The 15,238-nt window shown below is 41.3% G+C and overlaps 1 protein-coding gene across 1 annotated transcript in view; it reads left to right on the top strand.

Annotated features, from left to right (window-relative positions):
• The window catches only part of Tdrd5 (tudor domain containing 5), a 49,357-nt gene that overhangs the window by 20,631 nt on the left and 13,488 nt on the right, over nt 1-15,238 (top strand). Inside the window, exons 10-13 of the mRNA XM_021198828.2 lie at nt 5,666-5,878; nt 6,589-6,655; nt 13,431-13,631; nt 14,147-14,281. Of these exons, the coding sequence (XP_021054487.1) occupies nt 5,666-5,878; nt 6,589-6,655; nt 13,431-13,631; nt 14,147-14,281 (616 nt within the window). The remainder of the gene's footprint in view (nt 1-5,665; nt 5,879-6,588; nt 6,656-13,430; nt 13,632-14,146; nt 14,282-15,238) is intronic.

Genomic DNA, 15,238 nt, shown 5'->3' with positions numbered 1-15,238 from the left:
CCTTCCTATGTGCACTCATACACAGACCCTTCCTATGTGCACTCATACACAGACCCTTCCTATGTGCACTCATACACAGACCCTTCCTATGTGCAGCCAGGGTCAAGCAAGCTTGTTTGGAGAAGCAAAAACACATGGCTTGTTATCTTTGAAGAACAAGAGCAGGCAATTACAAGAATAACCCCCAGCAGTCCAGACGTTATCTGTCCTTGGTCGACTAGAATTTATAGGTTAGAGGTGTGTTGTTTGTTTTGTAGTTCTCAAGCATAGTAATTTTAAACTTTAAAGCTTAATCTTTACCATCACATTAGTAGTTTTAATGCAAATGGTGTTACATTGAAAATCAACTACCGCCAGGTACTTGTGCACACCTTTAATCCCAGCACTTGGGAGGCAGAGGCAGGCAGATTTCTGAGTTCAAGGTCAGCCTGGTCTACAAAGTGAGTTCTAGGATAGCCAGAGCTACACAGAGAAACCCTGTCTCGAAAAACCAAAAGAAAAAGAAAATCAACTACTTATCATTTTTTCTTTCTTTTTTTGTCGTTTTTGTTTTGTTTTTTTGAGACAGGGTCTCACCATGTAGACCAGGCTGGCCTCAAGCTCACAGATACCCTCTTACCTCTACCTCCCAAAGCCTTGGCATTTAAGGTGTGTGCTACCTTGCTTGGCTTGGTTATTATTTTTTTTTTTTAAATTTATTTATTTATTATTATATGTAAGTACACTGTAGCTGTCTTCAGACACTCCAGAAGAGGGTATCAGATCTTGTTACAGATGGTTTTGAGCCACCATGTGGTTGCTGGGATTTGAACTCTGGACCTTTGGAAGAGCAGCCGGGTGCTCTTACCCACTGAGCCATCTCACCAGCCCGGTTATTATTTTTAAAAGATGATTTTGTTATGTGTCTGTGTGGGAGTGTGTGCGTGTGAATACACATGCCCATGGAAGTCAGACGATTGCAGGCCCCCCGGAGCCGTAGCTACAGTGGTTGGGAGCTGCCAGATGTGGGTGCTGGGAACAGAGCTTGGGTCCTCTGCAAAAGTAGTACATGCCCTTTCACCACTGAGCGTCATTCCAGGTCCTACAGGTGAAATTTGGGTCCCCACCAAAGGCTAGTTAGTTTAGGTCATAGTTCAAATACAAAGTGCTTTTCCTTGGGATTCTTGGGAGTACTGTGTATGTACTTCAGGATTTTTTGTCAATAGATAATAATTGACTTGTCCTGCCTTATCAAGGACTTTTTTTTTTTTTTTGGAGACAGAGTTTCTCTGTGTAGCCCTAGCTATCTTGGAACTCAAGGTGTGTGCCACCAATCCTGGCTTTGGCTTCAAGGGCATTCTTAAGTGGTATTGATTTAAGTGATACTGGTTTGTTGTTTTTTTTTGTTTTTTTTTTGTTTTTTTTAAGATTTGTTTATTTTATATATGTGAGTGCACTGTTGTTGTCTTCAGACACACCAGAAGAGGGCATCAGATTCCATTACAGATGGTTGTGAGCTACCATGTGGTTGCTGGGAATTGAACTCAGGACCTCTGGAAAAGCAGTCAGTGCTCTTAACCTCTGAGCCATCTCTCCAGCCCTTGTTGGTTGCTTTTTGTTTGTTTGTTTGTTTGTTTAACTAAAATGTGTTGACAAGTGACAACAGTTTTGACACTGCCTTAACTCAGCTAAGGTACCTGGCATTTTACCTATTGTTGCTTTTACAGTACCAGGGCAATGTCAAGGAGCAAGATTTTAGTCATATTATGAAAATAGCTTAAATTGTGTGGGCTTACAAGAAGGCTGTCAAGGCCCCAAGGGTTTATGGACTGTACTTGGTTTTTAGTCTACTAAAAAACTCTGTCCTATGTTAATAAACACTATATAAGATGTGAATAGATTCAGTCACTATAAATTCATTTGTAAACAATTTCTGATTATGTTGTGTCACATAAAATAATAGTTTTTGTATTTACAAAAGCATCCCATATTTTTCTTATTTTACCATATTATATATTTATGATACCAAGTTACCTGGCATAAGTTGAATAGTAATACCTTAGAAAGAAGTACTATCCTAGCTTGATTGATAGCTTTGTAAAGTGCTTGCTATGTGAACACAGAGACCTGACTTTTATCTCTAAAACTCAGTAAAAATTCCAGACATGGTGGCAAGCACCTGTAGTCCTAGCACTCACTGTTCAGCTAGTCTAACATAGTTGATGAGCTCTAGACCAATCACAGACCTCGTCTCAAAGGAGGTAGATGGCATTCTTGACAGTGGTACCTGAGGTTGTCTTTCTGGCCTCCATGTTACATTAGTGTGCACGCACGCGCGCACACACACACACACACACACACACACACACATACATACATACATACATGCAGACACTCACATACACATTAGAAAAATTATATTCTATTCTACTATGTCTGTAAGACTTAGTACATGTTTTAAAGTATTCTTATCTTCTCTGAGATCTGTACATTATTCAGCTTCTTTTGGTCTAACCTTGTCTGCAGATTGGAGTAATCTAGTGACTGCTACAGAGCTGTACAAAGTAAAGCATTAGAATCTAGTTCAGTGTTGGCTGCTGTTTGTGTACATATGTGTATTTATGTGTGTACATACACATATGGAGACCAGAGGCCAGCCTTGGGTTGCCATCTCTTAGGAACTGTTCATGCATGCATATGAAATTGGAAAATGTAAGAAGAGTTCTTTGAGACAGGCTCTCACTAGACTGTGGTCTGTTAATGAGGTTAGGCTAGCTGGCTGGTGAGCCCCACAGTCTCTGGTCTCCACATCCTCAGTAGAAGCGCTTGCTGCTGCACTTGCTGCAGTGGGTTCTGAAGATCAGACTCAGGCCTTCGTGCTTGTACAAGCAAGCACCTTACCAACCCAGCCACCTCCCCAGCCTGGTGCTGCCACTACACTGTAGCTGTTCACAGACTGCTTGCTGAGGTCCTGGGACAAGGACACATATGTAAGACATGGTCTTTGCCTGTGTGAGCACACCAAAGCAGGGAAGATAACCAGGGAGATAAAAAAGCTGTGGAGGGGGCAGTAGATCTGTCTGGGAAAGCTGCTTCATAGTTGATATTTGAGCAAGGTGTCAAAAGCAAATTTTGCCTGTTGAGAATAGATATATTCTGGCACTAATGTCAAACATTAGTGAAGGATTGGATGGTGTGCCTTGGGAACAACTAAGAACATACTGGAGTTAGCACTAGTGACATTGGCAGGGGATGCGTTTGGAAGACGTAAAAGCTGAATCGTGAGCACTACAGGAAGGCGTCCTTTCAGACAGAAGCCACTGAAACCTCTTTCTTAAAGGATTGGGGAGGACCTTCTTAAACCTTAGATAGGAAGTGTCCCCAAAGACTCAGTGCACTCCTGAGTGTTCAGCTGAATGACTGGATTGTAAGGCACCTGGCTCATGATCAGTGGATCAGTCCATTGATGGCCCCATAATTTAGAGGCATTCTTGGGAAGTGGTTTAAAATGGGAAGTAAGAGTTAGCTAGAGGAAGTATGTCACTGGGAAAGTGTCCTTGGAGGCCATAGCATGTCCCTGTCCCATCTGCTCTCTGCCTACTGACTGCCAGGAGATAATAACAGCTCTGGTTCACCACATGTTCCCTCCCATGTTCTGCTTCACCACAGTGAAGACATAATCATTGGCTGAGGTCCCTGAAACTGTCCTTAGTTGTTCGTGCTGGATATTTGGTCACAGTGGTGAAAAACTGGTATTAGACAGGAGATCTAGAAGGAGAACTCGATTCATAGTGTGGAAAATGAATGAGGCGAAGAAAAGAAAGTAAATGGGCAAGTCTGAGGGGGGAGGGAGGGGGAAAGAAAAGGAAGGAGGGAGGGGGAGGGGGAGCAGAAAGGAACAGTCTAGAGCAAAATTAGACAAGTAAACCTTTCAGTTGATAAGAAAGGGAGTAGAAAGAATTGGGGAGAGAATGTGAAGTATTCTCTGCATGAAGAATGTTGGCTCAGAGACTGAATAGGTATGAGAAGCTAGGTTTCTGGGGTGAGAGAAACTAGACATTCCCACTCACTGTCTCTCAAGTGAGCATCGAAGAGTTGGCAGTGGAGACTTGGCAGTGAGAATTATGTGTAGCTGTGGTCACATGGAGAAGATAGGGTTTATCTCTTCCTGAAGTAGTCCCGACCGAGACATTGGTGCAAACGTGGGCGCTTGGTGATGTTAAGGACGTTGATGGTTCCTGTCCTTTGTTCCAGATAATGTGTTGCCTCTTTGGATGTAGCTTTCCACCATCTCTTAGGTCCCCTCTTAGCCAATGAGAAGGAGATAGAGATTGTGAGCCATATCATTCATTGCTTTGAAAGCCACAACTTGAAGTTTTCATTTTAATTTTTCAAAAATTGTGATAAAGTATATAGTAATTTATATATTTCTGTATACTTTGTATACTTTTTCTTAGATCCTATTAACTAGAACTTTTTATTCAAATAGCTAGGTCCCAGTAAGTCTCTATGGCTAGTTAAGATGTGGGTATCTTCTTACCAAGAGGAAAGGAACAGAGAGTGGGGAGGAGGAGAGCACATTTAGAATGGCTTCCAGGCAGTTGCAAGTTCAAGCTGTGAAGCTTGGGATGCTGGGAGAGTCACCCGTAGTGAAATGAGCTGAAAGCAGGGGAGATGTCAGAGAGAGTGACAGGCGTGGAGGACTTCTGAAGCCGCTGTCCTCAAACACAGCCCATCCAGCCACTGACCTTGTAAGCAAGGAAGTCAGGATTTGAACCTAGGTTTCTGGTTTAAACACTCCAAAGAACCCAGATTTTGAAGGCAACACTGAGCTATTAAGCATATCGATAAGGAGGGACTAGGAGGGAACTGTGGAGATGGAGTATCCAAGAACATGAAGGAAGGTAGGCTGGAGAGACTCTTACATTTGGGCATTAGTGAGCCACTAATGCTTTTTTTAAAGAACATTTTTAGTTGAACTAGAATTGCATCACTCCTCTGCCTGCCCCTGTCCTCCCTGGAACCCCTCCCACCCACCCACTTCTCCCCCTTCAAGCCGATGACCTTTTTTTCTTTGATTATTGTTCCATGCACATGTATGTATGTGTATCACAAGTATATAGAAACACAACTTGGTTCTGTGTATGTTGTTTTAGGGCTGACCACTCTGCATTGGATAACCAGTACTGAGGCTTATTCCTGGGAGAGGCCGGTTCTCCTTCTAGAAGTTACTGGTGGCCTGCAGTTCTTTGTGTAGGCGTGAGACCCCACCGACATTCCCTTCCACATTGCTATGTCCCTTGGCACTGTCATTCTCCTGGTCTTGTCTGTGCTGTGCATCTCACAGCAGAGTTCCTGGTGTCTGGCTCTTACCATCTTTCTGTCCCCTCTTCCCAGATCTTCTGTGAGCCACAAATGCAGGAAAGTATCCATTTTAGGAACTTCTGGGGAATGAAGTTAGATTATATTCAGAGAGTATAAGATAACAAGTGTGTAATTTTCATATTTGGAAGGAATTTGTTAATGAAAAGAATTTGGATAACGAAATTGACATTAATAGGCATTAACAAATCAGAAAATTACAGTTTTCTTTACTTTTTGCTAAGACTTTCTTGCTCTTGGTACAGCAGTAAAATGATCTTTTTTTTCTCTTACTCCATGGTTTTCTGTATTGTGGAATCTACAGACGCTGCTACTCCAACCAGCTGGTCTCTGACCGGTACATTATGCCAGAGTATTTTATCCAGCCAGGACATCTCTGTTGTGTAAGGATCTCTGAGGACAAGTGGTGGTACCGGGTTATTATCCATCGGATCCTTGGGAAAAGGGAAGTTGAAGTGTTCTACCCAGATTTCGGAAATATCGGAACTGTGCAGAAATCCTCGCTGAGGTTCCTCAAGTGAGTGAATTAACAGGGATACCGGGAAAGGGGGATTCTGAGTCATGGAACTTTGGGACTGGGATCTTTGGTCCCTTGCCATCTTCCGTTTATTCCTCTTTACAGCCCTTATCGTAAGGCAAATGATCATTTTCTATCTTTTTAGAATATTTGCTTTTATAAACTGTGTGTGTACATATGTAATCGGGTGCTCACAGGGGCTAAAGCTGCAGGCTTCCCTGGTGCTGCAGTTACAGGCAGGAGGGCAGGCGGGGGGGGGGGGAGCTGGGAAATGAATTCAGTTCTCAGTCCTCTGCAACAGCAGCAGGCTGTTAATCACCAAGCCTCTCCCCCCACCTTGCCCCACCCGCTTCACTTGCTCACAAGGACAGGCTGTTGCCTCTCTTGTCTTCTTTCACTTGATTATTAGTTTGAATGGACTGTGAGAATAAAATTCTGTCTTTTATTAAGAAAACGACTCAGGTTCATGCTGAGAGGGACACTTACAAGCCAGGGGCTTGAATGGCTCCTTCTGGGGCTTTTGTCTACATGATTCTCTCGAAAAACTATGACTTGTAATTTATTTTAAAATTATTTTTAAAGTACAAAAACGTTAAAGTGTCACAAATTAATTGAAATGGCCTGAATAGCAAAACAAGAAATAGATCATAGAGTCAATAAAAAGCAGTGTATATCCGTGGTTAAACAGTCATATATTTGGCTTTCTGCAGATGCTGCTACACAAAGCTTCCGGCTCAGGCTATCCCCTGCTCTTTGGCATGGGTGAGGCCCGCAGAGGTAGGTTTGCTTGTTTATCATTAGTCAGCAAAGATACAGGCGCGTCCTTAGTATCAATAATGGTTCTGAGTTCTCAGGACACACAGGTGACACATGAAACGATTGTGTGTCGTATGAGAGACAGACAAGTGGGACACGTGCATCGTGTCCTAATGAGATCTATGTCTCTGTCCCTTTTGATTTCTCCGGGTACTGAATTTGCAAAGAAGCTCTTATTTAAAATTAGAGCAGGTGGGAATGCATCTCTCCACTTCTAGAAACATGTCACTGAAATGCTTTTAATGCTGATTAAAAGAATTGAGGTGGAGCAATGCCTTTAGTGGCTCTCACTTGCTCTGGTTATGAGAGACGCCAAAGGAAGTATGCCTAGTTTTGTTTAGACTAATCAAGAAGGCCTCACACAGCGCAAAAAGAAGACGTGGCAGGCAGGAGAGTGGCACAGGCATTGAGACATTTTAAGTTGCTCTTGTTGGCCTGGGATATAGGATAGGCTGGAGTGTGTAAACTGATCTGTAAACCAGGAGCAGTCACTTATTACCACACACTGTGCATACCTGCCCTTGGTGTACTTTCAAATGACTCACAGCACTGTTTATTTGTACCAATACCACCACAAATGTGAGCAGGGTGTTGTGCTATGGTGACACACAGTGTTGCTAAGCAATAGGAATTTTTGAGGCCCATTATAATCTTACGGGAGTGGAGTGCTATAGTGTAAGTTTGTTACTGTCTAAAATAGGGCTATGCTGTTGACCACTGAGAGTAGTTACATACACTCACTTTTGGGTCTTCTGGTTTCTTTGATGGGCCTACATACCTGCTTTTGTGCCAGTGTCATGGTTATATTGCTACAGCTCTGTGGTACAGTTGAAGTGGCACCATAGTCCTTTCAGCACTGCTGTCTGTACTCAGGACTGCCTGGGCTAATGCCCTGGGTGCTTCTGTGTGAATTTTAGGATTTTTTTTCCCCTTCTGTTTCTATGGAGAATGATAAGGGATTTTTATTGGGATGGGACTGAATATATACATTGCTTTTGTTAGGATGGCCATATTCACAATATTAATTCCACTGCCCATGAGCTCAGAAGACCTCTCCATTTTCTAGTGTCTTCCTCTGTCACTTTCTTCTTGTTTTGTTTTGTTTTGTTTTGAGACAGGGTTTCTCTGTATAGCCCTGGGTGTCCTGGAACTCACTCTGTAGACCAGGCTGGCCTCGAACTCAGAAATCCGCCTGCCTCTGCCTCCCAAGTGCTAGGATTAAAGGCATGTGGCCACCACTGCCCGGCCCTCTGTCACTTTCTTAAGAGGTTAAAAATTTTTGTTTTATAGCTCATTCACATTCCTGGTTCTGTTTTTTTCCTACATATTTTATTTTTTAATGCTACACTGAGTGGATGTGTTTCTATGAACTCTTAGCATGTCTGTTATTATTACATAAAGTGACTACTGAATTAGGTAAGTTGATTTTGTACCATTCCACTTTGTTAATGATGATCAGCTCTAGAAGTTTTCTAGTGGAATTTTGGAGCCTTCTGTGTAAAAATTCATATTATCTTCAAATCTGACTTTGACTATTTGTGTTCCTTGAATTTTCTTCCCTTGTTTATTTCTCTAACTGGGATGGATGTTAAGAACTATGCTGAAAAGGACTGGAGGTGCCCAGCCCTGTCTCCTTACTGATATCAATGGTATTGCTTTGAGTGTTGTTCCAGCTAGGGTGATGTTGGCTGTAATTGGCTTGGTCCTGGAGATGAAGGGGACAGCTCAGCATAAATAGAATCAATCTTATAAGTGAACATAAAGACAAACTCATGTGATCATCTCAATAGATACTTTGACAAAATCCAACATGACTTCATGAAAAATATCCTGGGGTAGGAGTGGAGGAGCCGTCTCAGCGTGACAAAGGCTACGAACCCTCAGATACAGCATGAAGAACTGAACACCATGGACTAGTCATATGTTGGCGCATTCTAACGTGATACCTGGCTTTCTGTATTAGACAAGACAGTTCAGCTGCTCATGTTGGATGGATCTTATAAGAAAAAGGAAGCACCTGGGGCAAAAGATAATGATGTCTCTGAAGGGTGTGATTAGAAGACATCCAAGTGGAAATAAATCAACATCAATAAGAACTTAAAGTTGATTTTCTAAAATACTATACATTACTTAGAATGAACTTTTACTTATTTTTTTGTTTTTGTTTGTTTGTTTGTTTGTTTGTTTTGTTTGTTTTTTTGAGATGGGGTTTCTCTGTATAGCCCTGGCTGTCCTGGAACTCACTTTGTAGACCAGGCTGGCCTCGAACTCAGAAATCCACCTGCCTCTGCCTCCCGAGTGCTGGGATTAAAGGAGAGCTCCACCACGCCCAGCTTTAGAATGAACTTTTTAAACATAATCGTAGGATGTGCTTCTTCTTGGAACTCACCTTCCTGACTGACGGACAGCAGCTTCATACCCCTGACAAAGTTAATACTACCATAGGTCTTACGAGTTGCAATCTTTCTTAATTTTACGCTTATGGGTGTTTAACCTGAATGTATGTATAACAAGTATATTCAGTTCACACAGAGACTAGAACAAGGCCTGGGAACCCCTAGAAGTGACCTTACAGGTGATTTTAACCTCCCCAAGGGCACCAGGAAATGAACCAGGCCCTCTGCAGGAGTAGCAAGCGCTCTTAACCACTGAGCCGTCTCTCCAGCTCCATGCTTGGATCTCGGTATAGATGAATTATTTTGTCTCTGTGATACTAAGTTTTGATAATAATTGTAAGCCTGTATTATAATGCCAAAATTATTGGTTAGAAAATTAATATTGCTGAGATAAACTGTTAGAACTTTTTTTAGACAAAGCCAGAAATCAGTTCATTTTTTTCCTCATTGAGCTAGCTTAGGTTTCCTCATAGGTCATGACTGAGGGATTCACGTGTGTGTGCATATGTGTGTGTGTGTGTGTGTTTGCGCACACGCACACACGTGCGCATGTTCTATGTGTGTAGTTGTATCCTGGTAAAGCATTGAGCATCAATGTATTTACTGTATATATATATATGTGTGTGTGTGTGTATGTATATATATATATATATATATATATATATATATATATATATAAACTCTTTGATCTTAGAATTATTATATTCTTGAAATAAAACATTAAATTTAGAGTAAATAAGAATGAGCCTCATTAGGATGGACCCCAATTATTCTGTGTCTTTACCTCTTACTACTTGATCTCTGCTTCCTTTAATTGATCTCATTCACATGCCTATTCCCCCTCCCCCTCCCCCTCCCCCCTCCCCTCCCCCAACCTTTTCCTTTCCCTCCCCCTTCCCTCTGTCTCCTCTTTCTTTCACTCCTTGTATGAGTCCATGGCAAAAAGGAAGGCTGTCTCACTAGGAAATGAAACTTTTCAAACCTTGAGTTAGAATTCTAAGACTATAGAGTCATGAAAAACTAATGTTCATATGTTTAAGCTATATCATTTTCTGGCGTTTTGTCAGTTCTACCCAAATTGATTAAGCTGTGCATATGGAAGTGTTAACATTTGGGAGCTACTGGGGTTCTCATTCCTCTTGTCTTGCCTTAAGTGATCTTTTCATTTAATAGAACAGAGCATAAGGACCATGACATGCCCCGCCCCTTAGTGTCTGCAACCCTTCTGTTCTTGACATGCCCTCATATGACAAGCTTTATTAACAACTTTATAACAGTTATTTTACAGTGTCTCACATTCAGTAGTATATTTTTATCAAAATATTTGTGTAAATGCCTTACATAATACCTTAAAATATAAAAGTTGTAATTGTTAAGCAATTTAATGCATATAACATGATAAAATTATACGTGTTGCTCTTACACAAAATATAGTTTATGCTATACAGTATAATGAAAATTAACACAATGGTAAAAGGGAATATTCAACAAATATCTAATCTCTATATGATCTAATATATAATAACACAATCAGAGTAAACTGTTCTTGAAGGAATGCAAGAAAATGAAACATTAATTTGAGGATATTTGTTTTGTGTTTTAGAATTTTTATTCTTTTTCAGAGTTGTTTTTAAACAAAAAATAAGAAATGGGTTACAAAAACTTTCATAGTGTCTATTTGGATCTAATTACATATTTCTCAACGTGTCAACTATCCCACCACTGGGGACACTACCTCTCCTTGAGCTGTGTTATTTAGGATTCTGTCTTGTGAGAGTCATGTGGTGGCTCATTTAGTAGTGTTCCAAGGACCCACCATTCCTCTGCACTCCTCTATACCTGGGCTGGGTGGAGTGCAGGGCGTCGTGCGTGCAGAGCACAGGCTGCCTGCCCACTTACAGCCCAACCAGCTGTGCTTTGCCAGGTGTAGCCTGGGGTTGGCTCAGGCTCGGTGCACTGAGGCAGTCCCTAGGCTAGCTCTGGTCCCCTTCCCCTCAGAGAACCGTGGCTTGTCCCTTGAAAATCCTTGACCATTGCTTTGTCCTCTTGGTCATTAGCTGTTTTAGAGACTCTGTCCCTTCCATTCAGTTCAGGATATGTTTATGTACAGTGTGATATGTTTACTTGCGTGTGTGAATTTAGCATTTAACCTGCTTTGTTCTTTGGACATTTTAAAATCTATGGGTTATTAGTTTTCATTAAACCTTATGAATTTGAAGTTGTTATTGCCTATGCCCCATATTCATATTTTTATTTTCTCTGCTTCTGCCTCTCTCTTTCTGGAACAAAAATTAAAAGGTTTAAAGGTAAGTTTTTCTTCCAGATCTTTTAGCTGTGTTTTTATATCCGTGTCTTTACATGGTGAGCAACTGTTTTCTAAATTATCTTCCACTTACTAGTTCACTCTTAATCCTGTCTAATCTGCTACTGGATTAATTTATGAAGGTTTTAGGTTTTTTTTTTTATTGTATTTTTACTTTCTGAAATTTAGTCCAGTTGTATCCATTTTAAATGAGAGAAAGAGTGTGTCTATGAGTGCGTGCGTGCGTGAAGGCACGCACACATGCATACATGGATGCTAGAGGACATCTTATGAGAGTTGGGTCTCTCCTTCATCCTTTGGTCCTCAGCATTAAGCTCAGGTTTGTCAGCCTTTCAGGCAGCTGTTCTGACCTGTGGTCAGTCTCCGTCTCCCTCCCTGTGTCTCTGCCTTTGCCTTTGACTGTGTGTCAGGATGGTTGTAGAGGCATCTACTTTGCTTTCACTGAGTGCCTAGAACTCCTGCTGATGTGTGTTGTGCTGATGTAAATTAACAACTTGAAGATTGGTAGCTGACTCTGGAGGTGTGAAAATGGAGCTACAAATCCATGGGAAGCTTAGTATATTCACCTCCCTTTTTTCTGGGAGTGGGCTCCCAACCATTGTAGGCCCTGGCTTTGATATCTGTCCCTTTGACCTGCTAGGACAATCAGAACTGTGGTTGGGACTTGTGCAGATGGGCAGGCTCTCTGAAGACAGAAGTAGAACCCACTCTCCTTCATTTTGGCATCACAGTTTGTCATTAGCTTAAAGTTCTTTGGTCTTTTGTGATATATTAAAATAATTTACCTAGAATTAAAAATGTTTTCCCTCTGAGGTTAGCCTAATAATCTTTAACTGACTTTTGTTTTTTTCAAGACAAGGTTTCTCTGTGTGACCCTGGCTGTTCTAGAACTCACTTTGTAGGCAAGGCTGGCCTCGAACTCAGAAATTCTGAGTCTGCTTGCCGAGTGCTAAGATCCAAGGCATGTGCCACCACTGCCTGGCTTTACCTTACTTCTTCCTTCCTCCCTTCCTTCCTTCCTCCCTCCCTCCCTCCCTTCCTTCCTTCCAAATGAGAGTTGCTCAGTGGATAATTAATTTTTTTCCAAACCTTTTTATTATTTTTCTTTTAAAATTAGCATATAGTATATAAAATAAAGTTTCATTTATTACATTCTCATGCATACATGTAATATATATTGATCATATCTGCCCCATTACTCTTTTATGATGAGATATTTCCTTTTACCTTCTATATCACCTCTGCTACCGCTTTTACTCTTAGAGGGAAGCGGCCCACTTGTGCTTGTACGATTATGATTCACTTAATGTGACAGTTTTTATGTCCATTCATTTTCCTGCAAAGGACATAATTTAATTGTGGTTAATGCTGAGTAAAACTCTGTTATGCATGCACACATGTCTGCTTTATCCCTTCATCTTTCATCCACTGTAGGCACCACCACTGAGTCAGTAATCTCCGTGCTCTAACTGTGCCATGGTGACCATGTGAGCAGCTGTCCCTGTGGTAAACGGACCTCGGTTCTGAATGTATACCTAGAAGCAGAGCAGTTAGCTTGTGTGCAGTTATTATTTTCACCTTTTGAGGAATCTCCACACTGGTTTCCGTGGTAACTGGGCTAATAGGACCCTGGCAGTTCCCCAGGCTCCTCTTCCTGTGCCTTCTCCAGCATTTGTTGTGGTTTTCCTGGTGATAGCTGTGTTTGCTGAGTTGAGGTGGAATCTCTGAGTGCTTTTGATTTTTCCTTGATGATTGGTCTTTTAGCTTATTAAAAATAAATAATATGATATTTCTGAAAGCTTTTCATCGGATGATTGTTTTTAGTCATTTTATTTAACCATATTTTTCTTTTGATGTCTCTCACCCTAAAATTATACATAATTTATGTGTTACTCTGGATTTGGGGAATTTTGGTTTTTTCACTTAAAACTCTTGTTCACTAATAGTTCATTTTTGAACATGATTACTGTAACTTGTGTCTAAATCTTATCACATAAACATCTCTATTGTATTTTAGGAAGACTGGACATCCAGAGCTATTTTGCACTTCCAGAAGCTATGTGGTCTGAAGCCATTAGTGGGGGTGGTGGATGAGTATATAGACGGAATCCTTAATATTTTTCTTTGTGATACATCCTCAAATGAAGATGTGTATTTTCATCATGTCTTGAGAACAGAAGGCCATGCTATTGTATGCCGAGAAAATGCTCCATCCAAGGTAGGGTGCATATTTTGTTCAACATACTTTGATTAATGCCACACTTTAGGATATGAAACAATTTAGTAAGAGCAGCTACTGATTTATTCAGTCTTAGGAAAGTTTCTTAGGTTCCTGGATTCTTAATGCAGACGCCCTCTTCCTTTCCAGGTGACCACTGAAACTAGGCCATTACCACCACCAATTACAAACAACTCCATAGTTTTCTAATGGTTCTTCATCCTCTGGCAAAAACTTCTGTTTAAAACAAATGACCTAGCCCTAACCTATTCCTCTAACCCCGAAGAATCTAGTTATCTAATGTTTTCCTAGAGAAGAAAAACATTCTCTTATTTTGAAATTAGTGATAGTACATCTACACAATTTCTCGTCTTGCTGCTATTTTTGTAACTAAAGATGCATTGGTATGGAAATTTCCACCTTACCAATGTTAGAAAATACCCTTCAGTGCTAGTTGAAGCTGCCAGCTTGTTCTTCTTTTCTAGCTTGTTATATAACCAGACGCTTCATCCTAGGGCTTCAGGGATTTCAACCCACCAGCTCTGTACATTAACTCCAGCTCAGCGGACGACATGGTCCTGACAGAGCTGGAGCATCCTGCTAAGCAGCACTGTTTGAATGAAGACCAGGAGATACTGCAGCAAGCCCAGGTGAGTGCCCTGCATGGCCCAGGAAAAGCTCCTGCCAATAGAGTCACTCTCATTCACTATGGTTACGTCCTCATTTTGTAGGTCAGTGAGATGCAGCTTTCCAGATAGAGAAGCTGGGAATCTTGCACATTGCTTGTAACTGGCTTTGTCTCTGTGCCATTTACTCCTGTGCGTTGGTTCTGTTTCCTCCCAAACACCCCTCTGATGCACCAGATTCTCTTGCTCTCTCTGTGTAGCTGTGATTTCCCTACACTGGTGATGCCAACACTAGTCTTTTAATATTTTGATTGCATTTACGAGTTGTGTGTATGTGTGTAGGCATGTGCATGCCTCGATGCACATTTGGAGGCCAGAAGGAAACTTGTGGGAGTTGATTCTTTCTATCATGGGTTGTTCCGGGGGGTCAAGCTCGGGTGGACAGACTCAGTGACAAGTGCTTTTGCCCACTAAACATCTTACTACTCGTTGTGCCACTCAGGTTGTTGAGTGTCCTTAGCTTTTCCCACCATAGTAGTGACCATATTATAATAATTTTCCATTAACATGTTATTACTCCACCCCCCAAATAGAAACAGTTCTTGAACTAGTATTATATCACAGGCACATTGTGTGAGTACCCCACAGGTTACTTAGTCCTCAGAGAACAAAGGGGAAGATAAAGTAAGACCTATCCTGAGTCTGACCTCTGTGGCAATGGATACTGGGCTAAGAGCATTTGGTGTTTTAAATTTAAGACTCAAAAGTGGTTTTTTTTGTTGCATGTTTCATTAGTAGGTATATCTTTGTATTTTGGAGATGGTAAAAAAAGTCTTTTTTAAAAGTATTTACTGATTATTAAAAAAGATTAAAAGGGAGCCAGGTGGTGGTGGCGCACGCCTTTAATCCCAGCACTCGGGAGGCAGAGGCAGGCGGATTTCTGAGTTCGAGGCCAGCCTGGTCTACAAAGTGAGTTCCAGG

This window comes from Mus pahari, chromosome 5 (genome assembly GCF_900095145.1).
Source record: "Mus pahari chromosome 5, PAHARI_EIJ_v1.1, whole genome shotgun sequence".
NCBI lineage: Eukaryota > Metazoa > Chordata > Mammalia > Rodentia > Muridae > Mus > Mus pahari.
The sequence above is the reverse complement of the archived record's forward strand: the minus strand, read 5'-3'. Positions and strand labels throughout refer to the sequence as shown.